General features: G+C 38.0%; 1 protein-coding gene across 12 annotated transcripts in view; it reads right to left on the bottom strand.

Annotated features, from left to right (window-relative positions):
* The window catches only part of DCAF5 (DDB1 and CUL4 associated factor 5), a 69,257-nt gene that overhangs the window by 31,440 nt on the left and 23,658 nt on the right, over nucleotides 1–14,159 (bottom strand). For all 12 annotated transcript variants that reach the window (XM_086895842.1, XM_086895850.1, XM_086895843.1 and 9 more), the window contains one exon: nucleotides 1,776–1,989. In XM_086895842.1, coding sequence (XP_086751968.1) covers nucleotides 1,776–1,989 — 214 coding nt within the window. The remainder of the gene's footprint in view (nucleotides 1–1,775; nucleotides 1,990–14,159) is intronic.

Genomic DNA, 14,159 nt, shown 5'->3' with positions numbered 1-14,159 from the left:
GGAGAGATGACTGGAGCCTTATTATTTCTTCTTTTGATGAATTCTGATTTGCAGGGGTGAAGACTTGTATACATTATACAAAAGCATATAGTTGTACGGAATGGCAAAACTCAAGAAAATTGTTACTTTTTTATTCACCTTATCTATCTTACAGTAGGTTCCAACTCTAACCTTCTTTTGTAGATATACCTGCAACTGGAATTGGGTTCTCTGTAAAAGGCAGTCCCTAAGGGCTACTCCTAGTGTTGACAGACTTGCCACTGAGTTAGAACACTACTGGACAGTTTCAGACCTAGAGCTGGAGCATGTGTTGGCATTTTCTGAATTCATTATTAATTTTCCTTCCAGTTAGAAGATTGGTATGAGCTTGTATCTAAATGTCAAATTTCACATCTCTCTAACATTCCATATAAAACTTCATTTTCCCTATTAACTTCATATAGTTTAATGAGAGAGTCTTTTGCTCTGATTTCCAGCTCATTAACAGCATTATGTGCTGCTACTTATCTTAACAGAAAGTCTGTCAAGCCACAAGAATTTATTGTTTTTTGAAAAATGCAAGCTCCTGAAGTATCACATCAACCTGATACAGAACAGACATACTCTTCCCATTAAAATAATACCATACCCATAAGAAAATGCCTTAGAAAGCAGAGCAACATATACTAAGACTTTTCTCTACATCTTTAGTAACAAATGAGAAGCTAAATTATGTGTCAGGATGTACCACAGCTCTACACTGAGCTGCAGAGGAGAAAAGTGTGTTATTTTTAGGCCAACTAAATAATGGACCACAAATTGTCAGTGGTTTTCTTCTTGACCAACACATGTTTACCCATGCTTTATAGTAAGCCACTCAATTGTTTTAAATGAATTTCATTATCACATTTTCACACTCCTGTCAAAAAATATTCAGAACTAAGGAACACTGCTCAAGTTCAGTGACATGAATGTAGTTCCTATTTGCAATCTGAAAGAAGCTCAACTCTGCCTCCTGCAGCAGCAGCAGCAATATAATTAGTGATGAAATTCTGACTGCAGGAATTTTGCTAATGACAGTTAAGAAATTTTCAGATCATAGTTTCATACTATCATAGCTTGAAAATACATCTTTTGTCCTTAAACAGTGCCTGTGGTTATTAAATACAGCCGTACAAAGACAACATCTGGCTCTAGAATCGTATGAACTTCTGTTAGCCACTTTATGTGTGACCTATTTCTTTGGGATCAGTAGTAGGGACAAAGCCACACCTCAGTAAACAGACTATTCCTTCCTAACCACCTGCCATCACCACTTATAGAACACTGACCTACAATGACCTATCCCACCTAATCTAGTAGTTGAATATTAAAAGAGAAACACTGTAATTTGAAATAAAAATTAATAACTATATAAATACACAATATTTACATTTTGTGGGATTGCCTCTACTTCATTCAGTAACAAAATTGAAATGCAAGGAAGATGCTTCCTTATAATATGCGGATGAGTACATAATGCTGTATTAATTGGACCTAAAAAGACTGCAAATATTTTCTTCTGAATATAAACTTCCAATTAAGTATCAGATCACATCAAACAACAGGTAAAACTTCTCATGTGTTTTGGTATATGTTTTCCTTTTTTCCCACATTGCAGAACAGTTCTGAGTAAGCCAGTATGTGTCCTGCTTCCTGTGTTATCTCTTGAATCAGAAAGAAGCCACCCTCACAGAGGTGTTCTCAAACAGCCATGGAGACTCTGGAGACTCAGGGCAGCATTGCTTGCTTATTACCTGATCACGATCACCTGCAAAACAGCAGCTCTTCATAGTACAGGAGTTGAAGTAGCCTTGGTTGTCAAACTGGAAGACAGGCAGGCGGCAGTGGATGTCGTAGAGCACCGGGGGCAGGCGCCGGCGCAGGGCCAGCAGTTGGGTGCCATTACTGTTGAACCGGACGCTCATGGCACTCTGAAGGGAAAGGTTTCCACCGTAGCGGAGCAGTGAACTGGGAAGAGACAAGTGAAGCAGGTGAGATGGGCTGCACATATCAACTCAACTACTTAAAGACAGGACTCTCTTTAATCTTACTGAGGCATTTCAAACAAACAAGCCCAGTAAACTATAATCTTATTTCATTTCTGCGTTAAGACATCAATTCCTGAAAAATCTTTATATGAAACCTGAATGACAAGTTATGAAAATGCTATGACTGTAAAGTCTTCAGAAGAGAAAAGTTAAAGACTGTGAGTAATTTTGTTAACAACAAATACATCTCCTGCATAGGAACAAAGTTGGACAGAGAACTTAGCTTTAAAAAGGCTGCTTAAAAAGTCGTTTTACTTCTGGGATGTCTGCCTTTGAGACTGACCCTACCAGCACTCAGACCTTTTTGTTAGCTGGTTCTTGAATCCAGGCATTCTTTTACCCTTGCTCTGGCACTAGATGGCATTTTCTCCAAATGTAGACAGGCTGGCCATTCTCTCTCTTCTGCTTCTATTTATATCTCTACAGGGCATCAGAAGATGTTTAAACTACACAATCAGTTCCAGATGTCTTAAATAAAAGGATATCTTACTAACATGTTATTGCAAGAATTGCTAAAATAAGTCACTTAGCTAATCTTGAACTAGCTTCATCTAAAAATACTGCCAAGTAGGCAAGACAATTATGTTATCACATGACATTATTACCTAAAACTCTCACATGGCAGGCTTAGCTGGTTTCCTTGTCCCATATAAGGTTGTATGTTCAGAGCTGGAGTATTTGTATCCATTCTTATTGACATACACAAAACAAAACCAAAGGTTCTCAAGTTTCCAGACTCTCTTAAAAAAAGTAACAGAAATGGAACTTGCTCCATAAAAAGCACACCTTAAATGCAACTTGTACAGATTTTCTGTTCTTTTCAAAGACTTCATTCAATCTGTGTATATGAAATGATCGTGTACATGGAAAGTGAGACCAAGATGGAAGACATTTTATCCCTTTTTTTTGTTCAGTGATCACTGAAACATCCCTAAACAGTAGATAGAGCTCAATTTTTTGTTAACAGTTCTGTTTTGAGAGCTGTGACTTTTATGCCCCTTCTGGACCAGAAAAAACATGCCAGCTCAGAATTTGTAAGTTCTAGAGGGAAGTTTATTCTTAGATTTTAATGCATAATACTTTCTGATATCGCCCTTTGCCCCAACAACTGTGAAGAATGAGTCACTCCACATGGATGGGAAGCCACATTCCATTCAGGTCTAAACATGCATCATTACCTGAGATACTGTAAAGTTAAAAAAACACTGATCCTAAGCTGGAGTTCAAACAAAACCAATATAAAATATAAGGCTGTACATAATGAATGCCATAGAAATATGCTGCTCTCACACACACACACACACACACTCTTTGTGAACAGAACAGTCAAAGCCAGGCTGCCACAAAGGCACCACAAACCACATTTTCAAAGCCAATGACTAAGTTCTTCAAGCTGGGCACCAAAACTTCAGAAGGCTTCTATCAGCATGAACAGTCCTGGTGTCTCATGTTCTCCTCCTCCATGGCAACGTTGCCAAGCTTTTCTTAATCGTGTTCAAGGTATTTAATTAAAACATCAGAGTATTTAATACTAGAAACTGCAAACTTAGAGACAAGGATTTGGGATGACTCTCATCAGCCCTAGTTTCTGTTTATTGAGACCAATAAAGCGTCGGGTGCTCAACTCAAAATACTTAGTCAGGCATTAAAAATCTAAACAAAACAAGATAAATAAACACGTGACATTTTTGCCTCCCTCTCTTCTGATAGGTCTTTGTAAGCCATTTTTTTCTATGGAATTTTCCACTTCCTTAAAAAAAAGACAAATAAGCTAAAGCATCATAAAGCCCCCAAAACTGCAACCCAACCAAGAACCCTAAAAACAGGCAGGGGAAACAATCCCTGTGGGGTTTTTTTGGCTACAAAAAGTCAAATTTTAATAAAAATATGAGTTGTCCAACATGAATAAGAAGGTCATAACAAATATGCACCAACCAGACTTAATGTTTAGGTGCAGCCACTGCTGCACCAAGATTAAACTTCTCATTATCAGTTCTCCCCCTTAATCCAAATCACAACCCAGAATTCTCTCCTGCCTACAAGTGAGTGAGCCTACCAGATGCCCCATCCTTTCAAGTCTTCAAGCAAAGTTTCCATGGTTACTAGTATTATGCCCTGCCTTAACTAATTTGAGATTATATTTTATAGCAATAGGAGTGCCATATTAAACTGGCTTCAATTCTGCTTACAGATGTTTCATTAAGCTCCTACAGCAGTCAAAGGTACCAAAGCAAACACTTGGAATTGAATTCCATAGTGTGTTGCAGTAACTTCAGTGCAACAAAGCTCCAAAAGAACATTTTATTTCAAAAATGAAAGGAAGCAGGAGAGACTAGAACTTCAGAAAAAATTATCATATCCACACATGAAAAGTCCAGATTTAAGGAGCTGCATAGTTAGTACTTCTCAAAAGATCCACAGTTTTGTCTGCCTCAGACCCTCACTCCACACAATTCAGCCACACATGTAATGTGGAAATACAGTTCCTTCTGCAGTTTTTTAAACATTTGCTTCAAAAAAAAAAAAATCAAAAAATGAAACTCCCACACTAACAAAAAAAGCAGGGAGCTAATTTGGCTGATACAGAAAGAAATACTAAAATAGCTGTTTGCCATTCATTTGTAATGTAAGAGTAATGACATTCCCCACTTGCCTTAATTCTGGCCCCAGAAGTCTGACAGTATAGCTCCAAGTGCAGCATTTTGCTATACTAATCACAAGACAGCAGTTTTCTGTTTTCCCTACCCGGCTGTGTCCTGATTGCTTCCTCTATGCCTCTTTGAAAGGACTTGTTAAATTAACTGCACAGTGTTTTGCTTTAACAAATTCTGAAAAGAAGCAGCAGGTAGTCAGGTGGGGATGAGGTGAACAAAGTGACACAAACCCCCAACAACCATCCATTTCCTAATCCAAACAGAGGAAAAAAATATTTGCTTGCTCTCCCTCCTCCTAGGACAGAACATCTGAGAGATATGTTCACAAATAAGAGGGGGGGATGTGTGTGGAGGGAGTGCAGCTTGTGGCTCTATCTTGGTGACAAAGCTGCTCACCTAGTTCACAAGCAGAGGACATAAAAAGGACTTGAGAAATCTCTTTCTGTCTCATACTGCAGGCACTACACATGGTAGAAGTACTGAGAACTGAGGAACCCTAAGATTTCAGTAACTTCCATCATAAAATTTTGTTGATTTTAGAACAACCATGATGGTTTAAGGAAAAAAATAATTGCCTGAGATGCCTTCTAGAGTATCCATCTCCATCAAAATTGCAGTCAAAAAAAGCAGTCAGCCCTCTCCAAGAAAGAAACCAGCAGAAATTATTTTTTACAGTATTAAGCCACTACTAATACTCATTAGTAGTAAAGAGGATGTCTGAATCAAGAAGCTCTAAAGACCTTCAAACTAATCAGAATGAGACTTTTGCACTTTCATTTTTGGGGGGATGAAAAGTGGAGAGGAAGAGAAATGCTGTGTTTAAGCATGTTCAAATGACAATATCTCCTTTTTCAGTTGCACCAGGGTGTTGCTCTGTACCTTTAGTCAGTGTTACTTTTGGATTTTTTTCACACAGGATTATGTGGGGCAGTATAGACATGTTTGGATATGCTGCTCGTGTTAGAGCTGCCACTTCTGCCTACCCCTTACTGCATGCACTAACAAAAGAGTTTCAGAGGCAACACCTTGTTGCAGTTACTAAAAAGTTTACTGATGCATCACGCCAGAAGCAATACTCTCATTTTGGACACACAGACCATGACAGCTAGTGAGAAATCTCAAGGCAATACTAAAAGGACACTTCTGAACAAGATGAGTGCTCTTTCTGCCAGAGGCATTATTTTTATGAATCCAAAGCCAGACTACTTGGATTTACTCTGCTTCCAAATTTGGCTCACCCAGACAGCTGTGGAATGCTGATGTTGCCTACCAGATCTGGAAGCAATATAGAGACAGACACATGCACTTCAGTTTTTTAAAAAGTCATATTGTATGATTAAGAGAAATATTTAGTCCACAGATGGAACATTGCAATCCAAACACACATGCTGGAGCTGGAGGGAGGCTGAGGAAGGAGAGAATGGACGATTATATGCAATATGGTCATTTCCGTAGCTGGATAGCTGCACACAGGCAGCAGGCAAGGGCTAACTAAATACCAGCTCAGCCAAACAATGGAAGGCTTTGAATCCACGAGTAGCACAACTGACGTAAATGATTTGGTTTCTACTGGCAGTTAAGTGGGGTAAGGGAAGGAGCAGTATCACTGCATTGCAGTATAGACACTGTCCTTGGGACGGGGTGGCATTTAAGAAAAGAAATTAATTAAGCAAGGAAAAAGTGTTGGTATCACAAACAGCAGTGAGTGAGACTAAGGTAATGAAAGAATGACCTTAAAAGGAAAGAATGAACTGAATGCTTGTAACTAATGCACGCCGTTGCATACAACTGTGCTTGTCAGCAATTCTGTAACCACAAAATTGAGAAAGTTCTAACTGTGCAGAAAAATAACTGGAATGAAACTTGGCAAACAGAATTTTGGCCTGGAAAACTGCAGAAAAGTTTGGGGTTTATTTTCAAGAAAATTATTGTGTGTTTAAAAGGACACAAGTCATATATAGTCTGAAGCAAACACTTAGAGCCAAATTAGCAAATAACAGAAAAGTCAGCACAATATCGATAATCATTCAGACCTTTTTAAAGCACATTATGAGTCTCAGAAATCTCAAGATAGCTTCTTTGAAAAACAGATAAATTGTGTCTAAGTGTATGGCATTTCACTGTAAGTATTGTAAGTGTTAACAAATGTGAAGGAAGTCCATCAGTGTTTGAAGATTAGATGGCATAGAAGCCATACGCAAGATTTTATTATTTTCCAGAAAGAAGGTCATTTTTCTAAATTCTATCATCATTACTTCTGATTATCTTACTACCTTTACAAGAACTGTCTCCAAGAATCCTTACCAGGAAGTAAGGACTTTACTTGAACATTAAACAATAACCAAATAAAATAAAGGCTGTGTATTGTTAGCAAAACTAAACAGCTTTGCTTTCCTTCAAAAAGAAAGTACAATTCAAATCAACCATCCACCAAGATAAGAAAAGTACAGAATTCAGGGTGAAGATTCTGCATGTTCAAGAATGTGACATTTCTTTGCTGTTTACTGTTAGGGTCAGAAACATATAAACTGGAAATTGAATCAAAATGGAATCCCCCCATCATTAATGAACTTTCATGCATGGCAAACTCTTAGGTGAATAGAAGCTTTGTGTTCCCTCCAAACCACGAGGGCAATATTTTAATTTCTTTTAATAACTGAGATTCTTATATGATAACAGACTTCAGAAACTGGAGCCTTAAAAACATCAAATATTACCATTTATGTAACAGCAAAAGCTTGCCTAGTTTGGCCCTTATGACCTAACTAAATCATTGAACAAAAATGCTGCTACATCAGTGATCTCAGGCAGTTCTTCAGAACACATTATAATTTCCTGTATTCTGCCTTTATTCACAGGAAAATAATTCAAGAATTTCAGTATTCTGAGGAAGATGTCAAGAGCAGAGGCGTAAAGTATACTAAACTCTCCCCCTCATCTGTATTACTTTATTCCTTTCAGGATTTAAGGTTACCTCTGCCATTACAAAGACTGAACAGTACTGAATGTCAACAAGCAAGAAAAAAATCCCTGTTTGTTTGAATGCTTCACATCCTCCTCCAGCTCTAGCCAAGGTTTGTTTTGGTCTTATTACAGACCTGTTCCCAAACATTCTCCTGCCCTAGGGCTTGCCCTCACTACAGATCTGCAGGTCAGCAGGCACAAGAGTGCCCTTTTTGCACTCTCTTCTTGAATCATGTAGGTGTTACTGTAATCTAAGTAATAAATGAGATCTAAATTAGTTTTTCAGGAAAAAAAACAAAAACCCAACCAAACAAAACCAAAATTTATCCAGAAAAAACACAAAAAAGAAACTAGAGAATACAATGTAAAAAGCAACTGTCCAACAGCCACAAATAAACTAGCTGAAACACCTGATCATTGCCATCCTTTTCTAATCCCTAAATTCTCTGATCAGAGTCCATTATTCAGCCTGATCAGAAATAGCACCTTGTAGGATGCAGTACAGACTGTGACAGAGAACACTGTTCAGCTAAATCCAGCAAAACACAAAGAAGCAGGTTCCATCAGATAACCACATAGAGAAGATGCAAATACAGCCAGACATGGCATGGGAAGATGACCTTTAGGCCAAATAAAGGAGCAGGACACGTTCCCAAAACCAAGCATTAACCAAAATCGTTACAACACAAAGAACATGGATATCAGAGAATGTTACCTTAGAAAAGTAATCTGAGTGTAAAAGTTGGCAATTCCTCCTGAAGAATTAAGCCATTTTCATACCTTATCCAAAATCAGTCATGTGTCAACACTGCAGTCCTACAATACATTTTTCCTACACATATTTTTGCTGCAATTTTTTGTCTTGCATTAGGAAAGCTGAGTAACATCAGCCACGAATTTGTTCTCTTATCTGATAATATATATACACTCACTTCCCTGCTTTTCTCTAGTGAAGCTGCAGGAAATTTTAATTTACAGCAACTACACAAGCAGAAATTAAAGAAAATTGCAACAAGGAGAATGCAGGCCTTTCTTTTGACAGGAAAATTGGTAAGATCCAAAATGCTCTTGCAATAGAAGAGTCCAGTTTTGAACTAGTAAAGCTTTTGCCTCTAATGAGTAAAAGATTAATATAAATTTTCACCTAAAGCTAACTGAATGCAACTGCAGACATAACTTAGAACTCATCAGGTTGATTTCACCACAGATTCCCCTGGGCTGATGTTTCAAAGACCAATCCCCTTCTCTTAAAATAGAGTTAAACTAGTATTACAGATGTTCACCTAATAAATGCACTAAGGGGATCTCACCTTTAATTTCAGTCACTAATATTTTTTTCTAATTTTCCTCTCCTTTTTTTCCTTTTTAGACAAAAACGTTTCTCTTTTAATTCCCTCCATATTAAATGGAGGCATAGAGGTGATTAGGGCAAGACTTACAACGATTACTGCCTTAAGAAAGCCATCTACAAAAACACATTCAATCTGAGCTTCTTTTGAACAACAGATTATACTTTTTAAATTTGCATTACAAGGACAATACTTTGCACTTTAAATTCTTGCTTTAGAAAGACCTGGGTGCTAAAGTATTTCAAAGCTAACAAAAAGATTACGCACCATGAGGCTTTTTAAGTAGGCAGTTTTCCCTTTTCTTGGTACAGGAAAAACCGAGGGCAAGAAAGGTCAACTAACAGACCTAACCAACACTGTGAAACAAAACCAGGTTTCCTGACTTCTTGTTTACAGTTACACACAGTGTTTAATACTTAAAACCTGAATAGCATCTCTGCTCGTAGGAGCAAGCTGGATCCCACAGAGCAAAGGGACAGTATTGAGCTTAAAGCGCCTACCAGAACCAAGAGTACTAATGTGAGGATGCTGATACATGTGAAAAAGTTTCATCTTCAAATCACAAAATCCCTGTGCATATGATGGAAGGCAACCAAGACAGGAGAGGCCAAACAGAAGAATGACCATAGCCCTGTATGAGTACAACAAAGAATTAAAAGCTGACCTACTAAGAACCCTTTTTTATTATACAATTTGAACCCCAGTTCTCTAAAATTCAGTTGTGTATCTGATCAACAAATCCAGGAATCCTAGAGGAAAGTTAAAATCTTTCTAAATATACTCCACTCCAGGAAGGATACCAACCTAAACAAAGAGAAAGCTAAGCTAAACCCTCTGTCCCAAGAGGGCGGACAAAGTCATGCATAAAGCAGAACTGCAAATGAAATATGGAATGTGTACATCTGAAACAGAAGCTAAGTGAGAGGACTCTTCCTACAGTAGCACCCTAGTAAATTCCATGATAAGGACAAAGCATAAGAGTGGGAGAAAGAGACTATAGCACCTGTTTCACACACTTAAATACCAGGCAGTATTTGGCAGACTTGCACACTTAAGTTTTCCAGATTATCTATTAGGTGATGCTCACACCAGCAACAGAAATGACCGCTTCAGGATTAAAAAAATATTTAACAATAAATTCACTGATTTACATATTTCACAACTTTAGGCTGCACTCCTGTCTTTAAAGAAAAAAAAAAAAAAAAGGCAAAAAAGAAGCATCAATTGACTGAAGATGGCAACCACAAAACAAAGTCACCACATGCAGGAAAATCACCAACATGACTAAAGCCTTGATGACTGTCACCATCTCTCTTTGCCCAAAGTCAAAAAAGGCTTATTTGCAAGTACTCCCTTTTTTCCTTCAGTGAGAAGAAAGAAGGAAAGGCAGAGGAAATTACCTGTTAGATGGTTAGATATTTCTAACTCTAAATAAGTAATTGATTCTGGCTAAATTTATGGCAAATATTTTGGAGATTTATGTTCCCAATAAGGAAATCAAAGCCAAAAGCCATCTGAAAAGTACTGCTCCCCCAGATGCCATTACTATTCAAATGTTCCTTCAACACATCCCAAAGATTTCCAGAAAAATTAAATCCCCATGAACTTAAGCAATCATCAGTTCACTTTCTACCACATCAAAAGGGACTTCTGAGAAATAATGGAAGAAAAATAAGGGGGAAAGTATCTACATTTAGGGTCTGTGTAATTTGAGGCAAATATGCCAAGTTGGATCTGGTTAGATCTTCAGATTCTAGGTTGAGAAACTGATCAGTTGATCTGTCTCAGTAGCACAGAAGTGTAACATATGAGGATGGTACATGTGTGGGATGAGTTCTATTTCCTGAACTGCAGGAGAAGACAAATAGTTATTTGAACTATTTGAAGTGGTGTGGTTGACCCATCTTGGTGAGTTCCATAACAGCACTCAAAATTTGTTAACCTAACTAAATGGATGACTTTAAGCAGCATCAAGTTAGTCAAAATTCGCAACAAATTATTCCACTAGGAAGAGAAAGAAATGGTAAGCCTGACAATGAACAAGTGATTGCCAAGATACACACATTTCTCCTGCAGTCCTTAATACAGTGCTCTACTCAGAGCAGAACTAACAAAGGTCTCCAAACAGAAACATGCAGCACACTTCTATAGCACTGAAATAACTGAAACAGCTATTTGCCAATTCAATGATGCAGTGAACTGTTCCACCTGCAGGGGCTTTGGGAATCCCAAAGTATTCACACTGGAAGTGATGACAATCAGAAACTTCTTTCCTTCACATGAAAAGTCAAAATGCAAAACAGTCGGAGTAAAACGTTAAATATCCTCATACTACTCCTGTCATGTAACATCTACAGATTCTACATGAAGAAAATTCCCAATCCACCTGCACTAGCTTTTAAGGAAAGAGCCCTGAACCTTGGTAAACTCAATGTCAGAAGCAAAGCCTGTGGCTGGCCCCTGAATTAATATCCCCAACACAATCACCAACAATACTGGATCCCTCACTTACACTTGCAGAAGTTCAGTATTTCATCTGACATACCAGACATCTTGGTAACACACAGATAAAAGAATGCAACAGTTACTTTGTAGAGTGAGCTCAGGAAGGAAAGCTAGAAAGGATAAAAACTCAACACATGTGTGAGCATTTCTCAGAAAATAATGGCAATCTCTGTTCTTTTGGTGTGATCTTTAAGGAACAAATGCCTTGAAGGTATGACCCTGGAAACTAAAACTGGCAGCCATTGGAGACTTCAATCTACGGACTTGTACTCAGTTATGATGCTGTGTTTATGACCTTAGAATACCTTCAACATCACCACACAGATTTCCTTAAGTCCTCTCTATGCAACAGGTTACACCTCTGTACAGACAGAGTTGCAAATACTTATCATCTCCCTTCCCCTTGCACAGTGACTCATCAAAAATAAACCCTAACAGAATTAACCATGCCTTTACTCAGAGGTAATATTCAGTCCTCTCTTGCAATGCTGGTCTATCTGACATGCATTTAACTAAACTGTGAAGAACTGTTCTCAAAGTTCCTGCAGTTCTGGCAGCTGCTACTCCTATTTTGATATTGAGAGAGGCCTCATAAACCTGAAACCTAGCTTTTCCAACTACATGTCAATCCAATACCACCTGCAAGATTTCTATGTCCAATAGTGTTTTCCTCTTGCTACCAAACCACTGATATAAAACCAAAGAAAGTAATAGTCACCAGGTCTTTCAAAGGCTGGGAACTAAATGAAGTAAGAGAAACTACCAGTCAGAGCAATCCGGAGCCAAGGACACGATTTTTAAAAGTAGCAGTGATTTCCAATACATGTGGACCAGACATCATGGATTTAATAGATTGTTTTAAGAGTTGGATTGTGCTTACTTGCAGCACAGTGACTCAGCTGAACACCTAGTAATTAGCACATGACAGAAAAGCTCTGCTCAAGACAAAGACTTTAGGAAATACAGTCAGTTCAAGACCAACAGCACAGTGCAGCCACACCTTCAAAGTTCTCCACACATTGGCAAGATTGACAAACCTGAACATGGATAAACCTGCTAAGAAGGGTCCTTTCTCAAGATCCTCCTGAATCTAATTAATTTACTACAGGGAAGAAATATTTATGTATCTATATTTTGCTTACTATTGAATGAGTTAATCACTAGATAATTCACTAATACCTAACAACATGTATCCCTTGTCCACAACTTGGGAGCTTGCGTCTCTAAGTTCTCACAGCAGAAGGCAAATTTAACATTAGTTTAGAGTACATTAAGAAAGCCTTCTTGATTGGTGTTTTTTGAGACACAAATATTCATTTAATGTGAGCTAAAAAAGTTTGTTGAAGTGGGCTCTGAACTGCAGTTTCTTATCAGCCAAGACAAAGAAAGAAATCAAAGCTGAATAATGTTCCTTTTGGATTTATCTTTAAAGACTTGATGGAAAACACCAAAACTGACATTCCTTTAACTTGGGTTTATTATGATTTGTATGGTCAAAGAAAAATTAGCTTTTAAAATATGCCTTAAGGATTGCAATCACCAAGGAATACTAGGCTTACCCTATTGCTCAAAGATTTTTTTTTAACTCATCATTGGGCTCTTTGAGTACACGGACTTGTGACTATGCAGACATCACAAAAGTCCTGAACTTTCAGATGAATCTTAAAAAGACCTATTGTGTATAATTCTACCTATTCTTTATATTTCTACCTTGCTCAGAGTTAAATCCAGTACTTGAATTAGGGGACAAATGCATTTCCAGATCCCAAAACTAAAGTCTGGGGTTCTAGAATAGTGCTTAACTCCAGGAACACAGAAAGTCAAATGACAAAAATTCTCTGCTTATAGTTTATTCTTATGAAACATGCAGCCTTGGAGGGTAAATCACCACCAATCCCCAGCTTTGGTCAGGTTCCACTTCTACTTTGTAAAAAGCTTGTAAAGAACATGCTGAGGAGGCAAAAAAAGGGGAAGGTTAGTGCATCAAAAGAAACCTAGGCCAGTAAAACAGAATGAGCAGAATACCACAAACAGCTGAACACATCTAATAGTTCACTGCTCCTCAAATGAGGATATGTTTTCTTCTTATGTGCCTTTCTCAGCCTTACAGGCCTTACTTTCTCTTCTCAATGGTTTACAGTTGCCACTGGACCCTCCCTGAACAAAGTTCAACTTGCTAGGGCATAAGAAAATTACAGTGCCTTTCCAGCTTAGTTTTCTAACTTCTAAACATGATGAGTTGGCTCAAAAACCTGGTCAAACACACAGCTATGCAATAGACAGTGTTGAATGAGGAATGAGGTCCTGGCAGTTTTTAGATAACCCCTCCCAGACTCACCTAAAACACCCAAAGATTTGTATTTATGACACAAGACTTAGCATTTTAACCCTTGAACTGGACACACCAATGGATCCCAGTGTGCATAAAGTACTGGTTTAATGCTCCCATCACAAGCAGAACACACTTCTGTGAACAGCCTTTTTGCAGCATCAAGATCAATTTAAAAAATGTGATGGTCATTAATAGGACAAAATACCAAAATAATTTTGATCTCAAAAACTTTCACTTAAGTTGATGTAAGTGGGGGGTCAGGGGGAACACAGGAAAATAAAACATT

This window comes from Cyanistes caeruleus, chromosome 6, assembly GCF_971803275.1.
Source record: "Cyanistes caeruleus chromosome 6, bCyaCae1.hap1.1, whole genome shotgun sequence".
In the NCBI taxonomy this organism is placed as follows: domain Eukaryota; kingdom Metazoa; phylum Chordata; class Aves; order Passeriformes; family Paridae; genus Cyanistes; species Cyanistes caeruleus.
This window is presented reverse-complemented; position numbering and strand designations above follow the sequence as displayed.